Source organism: Helianthus annuus, chromosome 1, assembly GCF_002127325.2.
Source record: "Helianthus annuus cultivar XRQ/B chromosome 1, HanXRQr2.0-SUNRISE, whole genome shotgun sequence".
Lineage (NCBI taxonomy): Eukaryota > Viridiplantae > Streptophyta > Magnoliopsida > Asterales > Asteraceae > Helianthus > Helianthus annuus.
In genome coordinates this window covers 89,000,288-89,016,174 of record NC_035433.2, presented here as the reverse complement: position 1 = coordinate 89,016,174, position 15,887 = coordinate 89,000,288, and the positions used below count along the sequence as shown (strand labels likewise).

Below are 15,887 nucleotides of genomic sequence, written 5' to 3'. Positions count from 1 at the left end.
AACCTTTGATTATTTTTGCACTTTTGCACTTGTTTAAGAGATTATCTTAGTTATTGTAGTAGGCCCCTCTTTTGAAGGGGACGTTACCCTCAACCCAGTAGTATGAGTCAGCAAAGATACAATCCTAAAGGGTCGGATTGTTGAAAGATAATTAATTAAGTTATTAATGCATAATGTGGTAGGCCCCTCTTTTGAAGGCGACGTTACCCTCGACTAAGTAGTCTGAGTCAGCAGGGATACAGTCCTAAGTAGCCGGGTTAAAGTTTTAATAGTAGTTTAACTTATGAGAGGGTCAAAGAGTTTGGACCCTCGCCATCCAATACCTTTGGGTATTGAAGGAGGTCCTACTAAATTTGACCCAGGTCCTTTGCAGGATCTATACACTGAACAATGGCAAGACTCTTACCAAACCGTTCCCTTAACCCCCGACCAGGTAGCCAACATACCTCCATATAGACCGTGGAGATATGAATGGTGAAAATCTTTTATTTTATATAGACAGTAAAATAATGCTAAGACACCACGGACAAACGATAAGGAAGAATCACCTTCAACATAAGAAACTAGTAATTAAAGTCATTAATACAAAACCAATTAAAAAGTGCAAAAGATTAAAAATAAAAAGTATTACACTAAACACTTGTCTTCACCAAGTGATGTAAGAGACTTAGGCAAACATGACCTTTGATTGTCAAGAACTCTTACGATCAATCTTGGATCCCGAGACGACTCACACACTCTATGATGGACAATGGATGATGGTGTTGTGATGATGGTGGGTGGTGGGTGAAGTGTGAGAGAGGTGGTGTGCTAAAGGATGAGTTGCAAGAGCTCTAAACACTCCTATTTATAGGCTGAACAGAAGCTCGGGCACGGCCCCGTGTCCGCTGGGCACGACCCCGTGTCCATCTGACTCTCTCTATTCATTAATTGCAATTCGCAATTTAATAAATGCGTCTGCAGGAAGTTGACCACGCCCCCGTGTCCGCTGGGCACGACCCCGTGGTGGGCAACAGAAGCTTCTATGGGTTTGTCTTTTCTGCTGTCACTTGGGCACGGCCCCGTGCTCACTGAGCACGGGGCGTGTTCAGTCTTCTGTCTTCTTTGTTTTGCTTGGGAAAATGCTGTCGGGAGGTCGGACATGCCACTTTTGTTCCTTTTCTTGTATTTATGTTAGATTTAGCCGTCTTTTTGCTTCTTTTGTTCATTTGAGCTCATTTAATCCTGAAAATACAAAAGGAAGACAAAAGCATACTTTTTCCAACATTAGTACTAAAAAAGGGTTAGTTTTGTGCCACAATTGATGTAATTTATATGTTGCATTTTGTGCACATCAGCCATTTACAATAAAAACCTTAAAAAATGTGAGAGAATTTAATTATACTATAAGGAATAATTGTTAGTGTTTTTGAGTGGAGAAGAGAGAAAACATATAAGAGTTAATGTTTATGTGTAAATATATGAGAAAAAAAATCTAAATAAAAGTTGTTCAGAAACATTAGTTCTTAAGAAATTTATGTAAAATATATAATAACAACAACAGTACCCAGTAAGTCCCACATATAGCAAAGCTATTTGTAGGGTCTAAGGAGGGTGAGATGTAGACAAACATTACCTCTATCCATATGGATAAAGAGGCTGCTTCCAAAAAGACCCCCGACTCGAAACCAAACATCAAGCAAACAATGCAAACTACAAATATATCAATAGGAATCCACCAATCACATAATAAGTGTTAACCGACTAACATAGTAGAATAGACACACTATAGCCCCTAAAGCAATGTATATACACACACACACACACATAACATAATAGAATAGACACACTATAGCCCCTAAAGCAATATACACACACACACACACACATAAGATGATAAACACATGTAAAATCCCCCTGAAAAGTAGGAAATATTAACCTCTTACACAAAAATCTCACACACCTCATTACTCTCTCCTAAAAGTCCTTAACCTTAATCCTACGTCTCCATGAACTCCTGTCATAGACCATGTCATCAGAGAAATGCAACTCTAGCAAATCTTGCCTAATCCGCTACTCCCAAGTCAGTTTGGGCCTTCCTCTACTCCTCCTACCCTCCACACAAAGGGCGTCCTACTCTAATCGGTGCCGTCACCGGCCTCCTCTTCACGTGCCCAAACCATCTCAATCTCCCCTCCTTAATCTTACTCGATATACTAGCCACCCCTAGCCTTTCCCTAAAAACCTCATTTCTCATACACTCTAGCCAGCCTTGTGTGCCCACACATCCACCGTAACATTCTCATTTCTGCCACCTCCATCTTGCGTGTCTGCGTCTTTTTGATAGGCAATGGCAGATCTTAGAAGGCTTGTGCCAGGGCCACGACCCTGGCACGTTTTTCGGCCATAAGTGCTAATTTTCGCGGTTCGATCGAAATTTTTTATACCTACTATGTTCGGCACGGGTATGTTTTTAGTGCCCGTGGCTTTCGGCCTTGGAACATTCAACGGGCAAGATCCGTCAGTGTTGATAGCCCAACAATCTGTTCCATATCACATAGCAGGTCTAACTGCAGCTTTATAAAATGGGATAATTGCATATTTCCCCTTAAAAAACTGCTTAATTCCGTATTTGCCCAACTTAAAATTAAAATTGCATATATCCCCTCCCTTAACTATTAAAATTACATATATCCCCTTTCCTTAACTAATATAGTTGCAAATTTACCCATTTTGATTTATTTTATTAAAAACAATGACTTTTTTTACCTTTATTTTTACTAAAACTTAAAACAATACAAATTTATTTATTTTTACTAGTCTTTGTTGATTTTTCACAATTCTTTAAAGAAGTACATATTTATTCATTTTTACTAAAACTTAAACACTGAAATAAACCGCTAAACTAGTAAAAATCTACAAAAACTAGTAAAAATGAATAAATATGTATTTTTTTTAGTTTTAGTAAACATAAGGGTAAAAAGGTTATTATATAACTTGTTTTTAATAAAATAAATCAAAATGAGTAAATTTACAATTTTATTAATTAAGAAAAGGGATATATGCAATTTTAATTTTAAGTTAGATAAATACGCAATTAAACAGTTTTTTAAGAGAAAATATGCAATTGTCGCTTGTAAAATATATAACACTAATCTGAAAAGTCATGCCTCACAAGTCACAAAGTTAAAGCAATATAAAAGTTGTTCAGGAAGATTAGTTCTTCAGAAATTTCTGTAAAAAAATGGATGTCTAATCTTTTCTTTGAATGGTGTTCAAACAAAACGAAAAATCAAAGCTACAGCAGATTTGTTTCTAAAAACTTGAACAGATCTCGAACAAGAAGAAGATGAGGAATCGAGAGATAAACAACTTTCTCATATTAACAACACTACTAGTGATTACGTTATCACTCTCATCTTCTTCAATCACTCATGCCGCTGTGCACACCAACAATTGGGCTGTTCTGGTTTGCACATCTCGCTTCTGGTTGTTATCTCTCTCTCTCTCTCTCTCTCTTAATAGTTTTGATTTCGTTCTAATTTACTGATTTTGTGCTGCTAAGTTAGGGTTTCGGACCGATTATTAGGTTTTAAGTTTATGTTAGATGTGTGTGTGTGTTAGGGTTTCCGATTTGTATAGAAGAAGAATAATAATATACATGTTAGTTGATATTATTCTTACTAGAAATAGGAGGAGTTCTATGGTAGTAGATAGATTGTATGGAATTCAATACACCTGGTTCTGTTTGAAAATATATGTAGTAGTAGTTCCTTCTTGGAATGTTTCAGATCATGGTTGTAAAAATCCGGATTAGTCTCCTATTAGTCGCCGATTAATCACTAATCAAAAGGTTCACCAATTAATGGCCGATTAATCGATAGGCGGTCCTATTCTGGTCAAATTTTGGCCAAATGCTGGCTAAATTTCGACCAAACCTTATAAATTCCATCCAGTTACTTAAAAAACGGGTCAATGAGGGATTAAAACATGCCTACTTTAAAAAACTACATATAAAAAGGTGTGTATATATGTATAACTACAAATTACATATAAAAATCTCGATCCGATTAATCCCTGTTAATCCCGATTAATCGCTAGTCGGTACGACTAGCGGCTAGCGATTCTTACAACACTGTTTCAGATAGAATAGAAGGTTTCCTTTCGAAACTCAACAGATAACTAGTGCCTTTTTCATTGACATCAGTGGCAAAATAGTGATATAGTTTATCATGATCAAGAGGTGATTAAGTATTTAACTAGAACTGTTCAATGAGACCATGTTATAGTCAAAGTTTGCTATATATTGGTTAATGGGTAGTGTATTTTAAGATCACAATTTGGATGTTTTGTTTTGGTTCACCTAAAGAAGAAAATGCAAGTGTGTTAGATTTAAGGCAGTGTCGTCACTTGCAAATTCGAGTAACAAGTTGACGGAAATATCATGGACTTGTATCGACTTCCAATTCCAAATGCAGTAGTAAAGGATAATGTGTTGAATATCAGGCGGCAAAACTAATATCAGATCCTCTTCGTGTATTTTTTTTTAAAGCTGCATTAATGCTAATTCTTCATCGTACATGGAAATGTCCTTTAATGTTTTGATTTATACTTGTTTCTGATTTTGGTGGACTTGTTTTTAACGAACAAGTAAATAAGAGCTACCCATGTGCTATGTGATTTTACACTCTTCACCTCTTTGCAATTTGCTCTAACAGATGTCATTATTCTTTAGGTTCAATTATCGACATATGGCAAACACTTTATCCCTGTATAGGTAAGTCATATTTGTGTGTTTGTTATATTGTTCATGGCCTATTGACTCTTCTATCTAAAGATATCTAAATGCCTTTTCTTGTGTTTGATTTCTTCTATATTTTGGTCTTCTAATTTAGGACTGTGAAACGACTAGGAATACCTGATGAGAGGATCATTCTTATGTTAGCTGATGACATGGCTTGTAATGCTCGCAACAAATACCCTGCACAAGTTTTTAATAATGAGAACCATAGGCTTAATTTGTATGGAGATAATGTTGAGGTGAGTTTTGCATCAAATTAATTTAACAGCTTAGTCATTTTCAATGTTAATTATGTTTTCAACATCAGAAGTAGAGGTGGCAATTTCGACCCATTACGTATCAATGGGTTGAACTAGGTTTTCTTATATCTCTAACTGGTAAAAAAATTACCGATTTTGACACCTTCTGGCCCACCCATTTTGGCACTTGAAGATATGCTGATGTTAGCACACTGCGATGTCAGGTAGACTATAGAGGTTATGAAGTGACAGTTGAAAACTTTTTGCGGGTTTTAACGGGCCGCCATGAAAATGCTGTACCAAGATCCAAACGTCTCTTGAGTGATGAAGGAAGCCACATACTGCTATACATGACAGGACATGGTGGAGATGAATTCTTGAAGTTTCAGGACTCGGAAGAACTTCAGAGTCATGATTTGGCTGATGCAGTCAAACAGATGAAAGAAAAGCGTAGGTGAGATACCTCGTGTTTGGTTTTGAGTTTTGGAAATGATTTTTTGATTTTGAATATATAAATTCAGATAATACGCAGTACTAAACATGTGATTTACTTACTTTGTGGTTCTGTTTTCATGTTTAGGTTCAAGGAACTGTTGATTATGGTAGATACTTGTCAAGCTGCAACGCTCTTTTCGCAGGTTTGAGTCAAGGCTATAGCTTCTTCATAATATTAAAAATCCATTACAGCACAATATTTTTTTTTATATGGAAAGTACGTCAAGCTTTAATATGTTACGTAGATTCATCTACTCGAGTTTTGAAAAACCATACTTGGTTGTTGAATATATTGACTCCTTTCTTTTGCATTCAGCACACACATAGGCCACCTAAGTAGACGAAAGTAACTATCAAAAGTTAAAAAAGAAAGATAATGTCAAATCTTGATCATGCTAATTTTTATAAATTAATTTTGATATGCCAAACAACATTTTGTAAGATGAAAACCACTTTGTTTTGAACATCACTTTTAACGTTGCTAATTGTTTATTTTTTGTTAAATCTTATTATGTCATTATAATAGTTACGCCCATAATGTGTAGTGTAATATTTATAAAATTTATTTGAAGTCTTTTTTTTGACAACTTTATGATGTTTTAATTAATTAAAACTGGTCTTCACAGTTATATATGTAACAAGCCCGATTCATATTTGTCTGAGTATTGATCACAGTGTGGATTGTTTCTTCTTTTTCAGCTTCAATCACCCGGTGTTTTGGCTATTGGAAGTAGCATGAAAGGGGAAAACTCGTATTCACATCACTTGGATTCTGATGTGAGTATGATCTCAGATTCTGGATGTTGTTAAACAGTTAATAACTTGAAAAGCTTATATTCGACCCATTTACTTCTGAACGGATTGGTGTACAGCAAAGCTTCTATATATTTAACTTGCACACTAACGTTGTTGAAATTGTTGTGATACAGGTTGGTGTCTCAGTTGTGGATCGGTTCACGTTTTATACCTTAGCTTTCTTTGAGAGGCTAAATATGTATGACAATGCATCATTAAGCAGGTATAAACAATATAAATTATGAAAGTTCTATACGGTCTTCAGCCCATACCTATTTCTCCTTTTTCGTTGTTGTTTTGCAGTCTTTTCAGCTCATTTAACCCAAATTTGTTGATGTCGACTGCGTATTATCGAACAGATCTATACCAAGAACAAGTAGAGAAGGTATGGCAGTTGTACATATAATCCATTGTTACTAATAAAGTGGGAACTTGCATGTCGTGATCGATTACACACTATGCAGTCAGGAACTAATAGCTGACTTTCGATTTATCTTATCATCAGGTACCTGTGACAAATTTCTTTGGTTCGGTCATGAAAACGATCCACACAGATTCTGCTTACAGAGGAACCTCAGGTAAAGACAGCAGCCGGGTCAAATATGATGTGATATCCGGTCAATCAGACGATGTGGACGCTCGAAGAATGACAAGCTCAGATCCCGAGAAACAAGGTGATCATCCAGATATAAAAGTAAGGGTCTCTGATTCCCCTTCATAAAGAAAAGGACTCGGGATGAAACGGGTCAGTTTTTAAGTAATGGTCAAAATGTGCTCTGGGCATAGGCTGGGTTGACGTGCTAACATCTTTTGTACGGTTTTTATTTTTTTATTTTATAAATAATGAAATAAACGAGGGTGATTTAAATCTCTAAACAAAGCGATCTATGAGTTGCAGTTGGTCAAAGGTGGAGGCTGTCCTCATGCGGATTGGTGGAATGCCATCGTTGAGAAGTTTCAAGGTATTAAAAATGGTGACATGATTGTGAATTACGGCTTGGTTGGAATGTTGACTTTGGTGGCAGTTTCTACTTGGCAGTCATCATAAAGGTGAGAAATAGAATCTTCATTCGATCATCTAACTATAAGAAATCAGCCGGTTATCTGGGTTGAGGGTAACGTGTCAAAGCGGGTCGGGTTTGGCAGCCCCATAACACATTTTGTCCATTTTTTTTCTCTTATAAACAGCTCTGTGTCAAATACGAATAGAACTTTACTATGATTTCAATAAAAACCAAGTTATAATAAATTGATTTGTGAGATTTACTTACCAAGTTATAAAAACAGTTCATGCCCCGCTTGCGGTATGCGATATAATGTATATATGTGTGGGCCCTAAGGGGACTTTAACGTTAGTTTACTAATTTCGTGAAAATAACAAAAAGCGGGGGACGGTTAATCATGTATCATGTGGTGGCGTGAGTGTTATGTGCCTTATGTCCAAGGCTTGATGCAAAACTACTATCGAACTGGGGGTCTCACTGGAAGCAGCCTCTCTATTCCTACGGGGTAGAGTTAAGGCTGTCTACCTTAGCCTTGCTATTGGTGGGGTTTACTGAGTATGATGATGATGAGTTACTTTGTGCAATAAAAATCTACAGTTAGGCGACTTCTAATTTTATCATCAAATGTTTTATTAGACCAAACATATGTTATGAATAATACAAACATCAAGTAGAAAGAAAATAGATGTAACCGGAGACCATGAAATGTGTAAAAGATAACTAGGTGATAGAAATAAAATCCAAACAAGTATAATTGGCTGAAATTTTTAAATAAAAGAAAAAACCTTAGCTTTTAGTGAGCAAGATAAATGGTAATAAGAAATTACACTTGTAGTAAAATGTAGATGGCTAAAATTTCATTATCTCAGGATAGTTTCATCAGTGACAAAATGGGGCAAGTCGGACAAGGTGGGTAATGGGTCAATATGGGTTCGGGTTGTTGCTAGTGCTGGTCAAAACATGTCGGGTGGGTTTGCCAAACATTTTATTTTTTATACATGGTACGTATTATTACAAAAATTTGGTTACGACTGTAATAATCTGATCTTATAACAAAACGATTTAGAAGGTTGTATAAGCATTAAATTTAATTCCTGGGATCATCATAAGGATTAACCATAACCCAAATCGTGCCCAATCACAAGTAAACAAACCGGTTGAATACTTGAATGCCATTATCTTATATTATCGGTTTTTAACTTTTCGGTTATCTTGATTTTTATTTCCTGTATACATTCTAGGTGATGCAAAAACCAGTTAAAGAGAGAATCTGAGCTGCTTTCAAGCAATGGGTACTGTCAAGAACGTCCAGTTAGAAAAATACGGCCAAATTTGCTGACTTGAATTTTGACTTTTGATAGTCTACTACTTTATATGTTTAGATTTTCACAAAGAAACATAGACTTTGGGTGAAGGAAGCATACAATTGAAATTATTCATACAATCACGGTTTACTAAACCCAATGTAATGGCGGGTTCATTAATGTGACTCGTTAAACATTAGGTTACGTATGATGTCTGTTCATATGGAAGTTGTGCGCTCGTGTTGTATACCCGTATTTGCTTCAATGTCATAGATTTCATGTAACAAAACATTCATATTATAACTCAAAACAAACACAAAAAACAAAACGTGTGATGGGTGTGGTAATCATATTATAAGGCTATAGGGTATGGGGTTCGTCCCCTGCCCCCGTCGAGGAACGGCGACGCCGTCGAACCATCACCCCCCCCCCCCCCCCCGTTCTCTACGTCCTACTCAAGACGTTGCCGACGATTCAAATCTGGTGGTCCCCCATTGGCCATTGATGATTTCAACCGTTAATAAAAAAAAAAAAAAATTAACAACCACCACCACCACAAATTCGCCGGGAACTACAACCCACCACCGCCGGGAACTAAAATAGGGTTTTTAGAGAGAGAGAAGCTAGAGAAATGGAGAAAAAAATGCTGGAAACCTGGTGAACGACTGTGGTGGTTGTTGCGACGGTGGTGGTTTTTTTTCTTCTGAATATTATGTTTTGCAGGGAAGGTAGAGATGGGGGTCTGGAGTTGGTGGTGGTGATGGGTGTTTGAAAGAGAAGACAACATAGTTTTAGTTTTAGGGCTTGCTTGGGGAAATAAAAGTTATCTTCAAATACAATTCATAACAATTTTTGAAGTCCGAAAAAGAAATTAAAAAAAACCAAAAACAATTAGTTGCGTATACAACTGACAATTTGAAAAATCTAAAGCATTTCTTCAAATATCCACGTTTAGGATTTAAAAAAAAAATCAAAGTTGAATTTTGGAGTTTTGATTTAACATATAAAAATTCTATTTCTAATTTGTTATTGATATTTTTTAATATTAATGAAAATATTGTGTTAGTTTATTTGTTAAATGTTAAAAAAAAGTAGAAGATTAAAAAAAACATAAAAGTGGTGGGGTATAGGGCTGTTCAAAAAGCTCGTGACTCGGAGCTCGCTCGAAGCTCGCTCGGATTTAGCTCGGAAAAAGCTCGCTCGATTTGGCTCGGTTTAAAAGTGAGCCGAGCTGGCTCGGCTCGGTTAGAAAGTGAGCCTAGCTCGGCTCGGCTCGTAACGAGCCGAGCTAGCTTGGTTCGGCTCGCTTTGTAGCTCGGCTCGGTTTAGCTCGAATTATTTTACTTATAAGAAGTTTTAATTTTATATACATTATAATATATTACAAAAAAAAAACTGATTATTATTTACATGTATATAGGTTTGTAATTTGATATTTATGGCATATTTGAAGATTGATTACCATACTAATGAACTAATATTGTATTTTATTGAAATTAAAACTTATTTTGCGTTGTTAAACTTGATTTTGGTTTGAATTGTATTAGGTTGAATTTATTTTGAATACATTCTTTTAAATTATTGAATAATATTTTAGGCTATTAAATTTTAAGAGGTATATATTAGTGTTTTTTTTTTATAAAATCGAGCCAAACCAAGCCGAGCTGAGCTAGCTCGGTTTAAAACCACGCCGAGCCCGAGCTTAGATTTTCAGCTCGGTTTCAAATCCGAGCCGAGCCGAGCCAGCTCGGTTTATAATCGAGCCGAGCCCGAGCTTGGCCTGGCTCGACTCGGCTCGGCTCATGAACAGCCCTAGTGGGGTAGATCATCTAGGACCATCCTCCATACCCTCTAGTTTTGTGGGATGTACCATCCTTGGGAGAACTATGACGTGGCGCCTACGTGGCGGATCATCCTCCTTTGGAGGACCATCACCATACCCTCTAGCCTAATACGATATACTAATACATTACGCTTTATATCGAAAGTTGATGTCTAGATGCTCTAATACAAACAAGTTGTTGCAGTCGGAAAACATTGCCACTTGATGATGTTGAAGTCATAATTACGCGTCTATTATACTTCTATTATACCTATCTACCATAATCAAGCTATTATATATATATATAGGGGTAAGATCAAATAAAAAGTTTATTGAGTAAAATGCACGGATAGTCCTTGTGGTTTTGCAAAATAACACTTATAGTCCTCAACTTTTAGAAATTACACCGGTGCTCCCTGTGGTCTGACAGTTTGTTACTCGGATAGTCCCTGGAGTGGATGTCCGTTAGTTTTATCAGTTAAGTCCATGTGAAATTACTTTTTGACCCCTCTCTTTAAAAAAACAAAAAAAGCTTGGTCCTCTTCTCTGGCTCCGGTCATCTTCCCCGACAAAAAAAATCAGTTTTGTTTCTATCAATTTCAAATTGTTTTTCTAGTCAAGATATCCACCACCAACCACCTATGAATGGTACAGAGATGCTACGACAGTGATCTTTGATTGATAAATCTACCACCACAAAATCTTACAACTCTACTATATACTCTTACAAATTCAAGCAAATCTGTCAATTTTGAGGAAAAAGAAAGAACACCATACTCGATTTTGTGTACGGATGAACCAACTAGTACAAAGTTACCGAAAGAAACAAAATTGAAATATTTGCCGGAAATGAAGAGCTCAGCGGAGAATATGACCGGAGTCGGACTCTTGAGCTGCTTCACCTCCGCTGATTGGGAGACAGAAAATGGCGAAACCTTGTACGGCCTCTTCCTCCTCTCCTCCTCTCGCTGAGATCGCCGCCTTTTCCGGCTACGAATTTGTCGTCGTCAACATGGAACCTAGATCGCCACCCTTTAAAAATAGTCCTAATCTGTGACAACTCGAGTTTCCAAGATTCCATTTTCGCATTTATTGCACGCTCACTGTTTGTTTAGTTGTTTATTTGCACAGTTTGGTTTGCTTTGTAACTGTATACGTTTTGATACAATAAAGTGTATTGTGATTGTGCTTGGTTATGTGTTACGTGTGAAAGATTTGACAAATACTTGAATGTGGTGATGAAACTGTAATAGATAATACTTAAGGGTGTTTAGTGCTATTAGTGAAACTCTAATCATTCTTAACCCTAATCCCTTTCACTAATCATCACCCAAGAATCAAAGCACGTACTTTCACTTTCTCTAACCCTCTCTGGCAATCATCATCCTCATCATTGGCACAAGCTCTTCATCACTCTTGATTTCCTCTCTTTGTCTAGAATCAATCCAAGGTAATTGTTTAATCATTGTTATTGTAAATTATTGATTGATTGACTCATGCTAAAACCCTAGTTCTTCACATACTAGTTCTGTGTTTATTGATTTGGATTCTGATTTTTGTGAAATGATGTTGATTAGTTGTGTAATCAATTGCCTGATGATTTAGATGCATGATATGTTAGAAAGATTGATTGTTGATTTGATCAGTGCAATGCAAATGTATGAAGTTAGGGTTTCTTAGTCGTGAAAACGTGAAAACGTAACTGTTACAATTACAATGAACTTGAATAGTCATAGGTATGGCTGATTGTTTGTCTGAGTTTCATGAGAATAAGGTCCGAACTTTATGAATGATATATAGGGTCCGAAGTTTGTATAAATGTTTTGTCTGAGTTTTGTAATGAAGACATTAGATCCGAGTTTGTTATGATGAATACAAGTCCGACTTCTTGAATAAATGAGGTCCGAATTTTTATATAGCTAACAAAGGGGTCCGAGTTTTGATAAGCATGCTAGTCCGAATTTTGTAGAAGATAAGGGGGTCCGACCTTGTGTTTATGAGAGGTCCGACTTTTTGACCAAGGACAGGGTTGTCCGACTTTTAAGGGGAGAGCCCCTCTTGTCCGACCTTTACACATGTGGTCCGAGTTTTAAGGCCCTTCCCCCCCCTGTCCGAGTTTTGTTAATGTATCAAGGGGTCCGAACTTATGAGGCCCATGATGTCCGAGTTTTAGTGAAGCCATGATGTCCGAGGTTTAGTGAATCTCATGATGTCCGAGGTTTTGTATTGAATGATATATATATGATGATGTCCGACTTTTAATGTGAAGCATGATGTCCAACTTTTAGGAGTGTTATACTTGTCCGACTTTCTTTGAGGTGCTTTGTCTTAATGTATTAACATTGTTAGTATGTTAACCCTAAGGGTTGTCAACTTCTGTTAGTTTACATGGTTCTGTCAAGCATGCTAATGAATAACAATGTTACAGCAAACTGTGAATGACACGTGTGTGAAGCATGAATGTTATGAATGTGATTACCTGTTTATGTGGTGCATGATGTTAACTGCCAAGCATTATGTGATATAGACTTGCATGCGAACCTTTATGATCTTGAACTGATTGTGTATACATGCACGCTATAGGACTTGACTGATTACTTGTGAACACATAACTTAGCATACCGAGCAAACCAAGGTGAATTCACACTCTTTATCAAGGCATGGGATTCCCGGGGATAGGGAATGGGTTGAATGATGGAATTGAACAATTACGCGTACATACACGGTTACTAGACTATCTACCATGGTCCTCGGGTTAAGCAGGACACTTACGTAAAACCTACGTAAACAGGAAAATGCTATTGTCTTACGGAGTCAGGAAGGACACTTACGTAAAACCTACGTAAACAATAACATGCTACTGTCTTCCGGAGTCAGGAAGGACACTTACGTAAAACCTACGTAAACCCCACGCGTACCACTGTCCTCGGGTACAGAAGGACACTTACGTAAAACCTACCTAAAGCTTGTACGTACTACTGTTCTCGGTTGTGAAGAACACTTATGGTTACGATTAGTCTAGTGGATATACAACATGGGAAGCCCCCACCAATAGAACATTCTATCGGCCCAGTAGAGCCACATGTTACAAACGAACTTACTATTACGCATTTACTTTCTGTGAACTCGCTCAACTAGTTGTTGATCCTCTGTTACATGCCTTGCAGGTCGTTAGATACATGGAGCTTGCACAGGGAGGAGCTGGTCGTTGTGGGCTTGGATCGTGATTGTTTCGTTAATCACTTTATGACATTTCATACTTTATTATGTTGGGTTTTATTTATACGCTTCCGCTAAACAGTGATAACATACTTATATTTTAAACACCTTTCATATTGGTGGTTGAATGGCATTTACTTTTATATATTAATTACATGTTCAATATGATTGGTGGCTTGATCCTGGTCAGTCACGCTCCCAAGCGGTGATACTCCGCAGGTGGATTTTGGGGGTGTGACAGATTGGTATCAGAGCCATTGGTTATAGAGAACTTGGTTTTTATAAGGGAAAACGTTTTTATTAAAACCAGACTATAACCAGCACAGTGCTCAACGATCCACAACGACGCCTCGCTCCACGTGCAAGACTCGACATCCTAGGTAATAAGGTTTATGTTTATTGCCTACATGCTAGAATTACATAGAACTTTGCTCGTAGTATGCTTAAATCACATTGCTCACTATTTGTTATTGCTTGAGAACACTTGTGTGCTTACACTCTTCTGTCATCGCACTATTCGCGAACCTTTCTCACTTATGTTGCCTTTGATGTGAAGATCAATGGCCGGACGTATTAACTTGACACAAGCCCAGTTGACGGCTCTCATCAATGAACAAGTTGTTGCGGCACTTGCAGCTGCAAACGCAGGAGGTATACCCTGCAGTCGTAACTCATCCTAGGATCTTTAGATCCTACGTTCCTGAACCAACTCTTGTGTTTAACCTTATTCTGTTCTTACACATTAGGTCAACCCGCTCAGCAACCTGTGTGTACCTTCAAGAACTTCATGGATTGTCGTCCTAGCACGTTTAGTGGCACGAAGGGGGCGGTTGGACTCCTCCACTGGTTCGAAAAACTCGAGTCTATGTTCGAGATGTGTGAATGCCCTGAGGCTCGCAGGGTGAAGTACGCCACTGGCACACTTGAAGGAATTGCGCTAACTTGGTGGAACGCGCAAGTTCAGATTTTAGGGTTGGCAGCTGCTAACGCCACCCCTTGGAATGATTTCAAGGAACTGATCAAAAGGGAATACTGCACACAGGAAGGCATCCACAAGTTGGAGAATGAGTTTTACCATCTGAAAATGACTGGGTCAGAAATTGAAGCTTATACTAAAAGGTCAAACGAGCTGGCCGTGCTGTGTCCAACTATGGTGGACCCTCCAATCAAGCGCATTGAGTTGTATCTCAAAGGGTTAGCGCCAGAAATTCAGAGCCATGTGACATCGGCTAATCATGACAACATCCAGGCTATCCAACGCCTTGCTCATCGCCTCACGGATCAGGCAGTGGAACAGAACAGGCTGCCTAAACGTATCAGCGCTACTGCTAACGTTACCACTTCTACTACACTTGCTACTCCCAGTGACAACAAGAGAAAATGGGAGGGGGATTCCAGCAAGGGATCAGCTTCAGTTCAGTCACAGGTTCAGCAACGAAAGACTGACAGTTATCAGAGTCCCAGTCAGCACTCTTCGGGCAGTCACAGGCAGGGTGGATATCGAGGGAACCTCCCAAGGTGCAACAACTGCAACAGACACCACAGTGGTCAATGTAACAAGGGTCGCTGTCAAAGATGCCTCAAGATGGGTCATGAGGCCAAGGATTGTAGGAGCCCTCGGCCTGCGAATCAGAATCAGCAGCAGCCACAAGCACAGCAGAATCATCAACAGGGCAACAGGGGATGTTTTCATTGTGGTGCTGAAGGTCACTTCAAAAGACACTGCCTGTGACAACTCGAGTTTCCGGCTTTCACTTTCGCATTTATTACACGTTGACTTTGACTGTTTAGTTATTTGACTTGTTGACTTGTGATTGTACATGTTGTAATAAGATGATATGTATTATGATTGTTGCTTGATCAACTCCTTGAAAAATCTAAACTGTTTATGTGATTGAACAACCCGACGAATCAAGTGATTCGCCATGACCCGATCTCGACGAAACAAAGCCTGTTTCGCCAACCCGATCTCAACGAAACAGAAACTGTTCCGCCGGCCCAGTTTCGCCGAAAGCCCAGTAGGGCCCATCACGTAGCGACGAGTATTTTAGCAAACCCACTGTTCATTCGTCACATTTTTTTTGGACGATCAGAAACCCTAGAACGCTCCTGCAATTGACGGCAGCCTTGTGTACCCTCAAGCCCTCGTGAACGATCAAACCCTCGTACCATCTACCTCGGTTAGTTGCGTGCTTGTTTAATCGGTTTCTTTATACATGCCATGAATGC

The 15,887-nt window shown here is 38.2% G+C and overlaps 1 protein-coding gene across 2 annotated transcripts; it reads left to right on the top strand.

Moving 5' to 3' along the window:
* Positions 1-3,158: 3,158 nt before the first annotated feature.
* On the top strand, positions 3,159-8,845 carry LOC110871663 (putative GPI-anchor transamidase). 2 transcript variants are annotated; one of them, XM_022120385.2, is made up of 11 exons: positions 3,162-3,468; positions 4,715-4,756; positions 4,875-5,019; positions 5,244-5,473; positions 5,600-5,657; positions 6,214-6,291; positions 6,444-6,532; positions 6,613-6,694; positions 6,815-7,003; positions 7,208-7,359; positions 8,555-8,845. In XM_022120385.2, the coding sequence occupies exons 1-10, from the start codon at positions 3,329-3,331 to the stop codon at positions 7,355-7,357; spliced, it is 1,203 nt and encodes a 400-aa protein (XP_021976077.1). In that variant the 5' UTR covers positions 3,162-3,328; the 3' UTR covers positions 7,358-7,359; positions 8,555-8,845. The 2 variants fall into 2 exon arrangements, 1 of the variants encoding a protein (XP_021976077.1); XR_004893248.1 differs by lacking the exon at positions 8,555-8,845 and having other exon boundaries at positions 3,159-3,468; positions 6,815-7,121; positions 7,208-7,276.
* Positions 8,846-15,887: the final 7,042 nt, after the last annotated feature.

Excerpts from the sequence above, each read along its gene's own strand:
- LOC110871663 (XM_022120385.2), top strand. The coding sequence starts at position 3,329 with ATGAGGAATCGAGAGATAAACAACTTTCTCATATTAACAACACTACTA. Across the intron at positions 5,658-6,213 it reads CTGCAACGCTCTTTTCGCAG|CTTCAATCACCCGGTGTTTT; the intron begins GTTTGAGTCAAG and ends CTTCTTTTTCAG. Across the intron at positions 7,004-7,207 it reads GTGATCATCCAGATATAAAA|TTGGTCAAAGGTGGAGGCTG; the intron begins GTAAGGGTCTCT and ends TATGAGTTGCAG.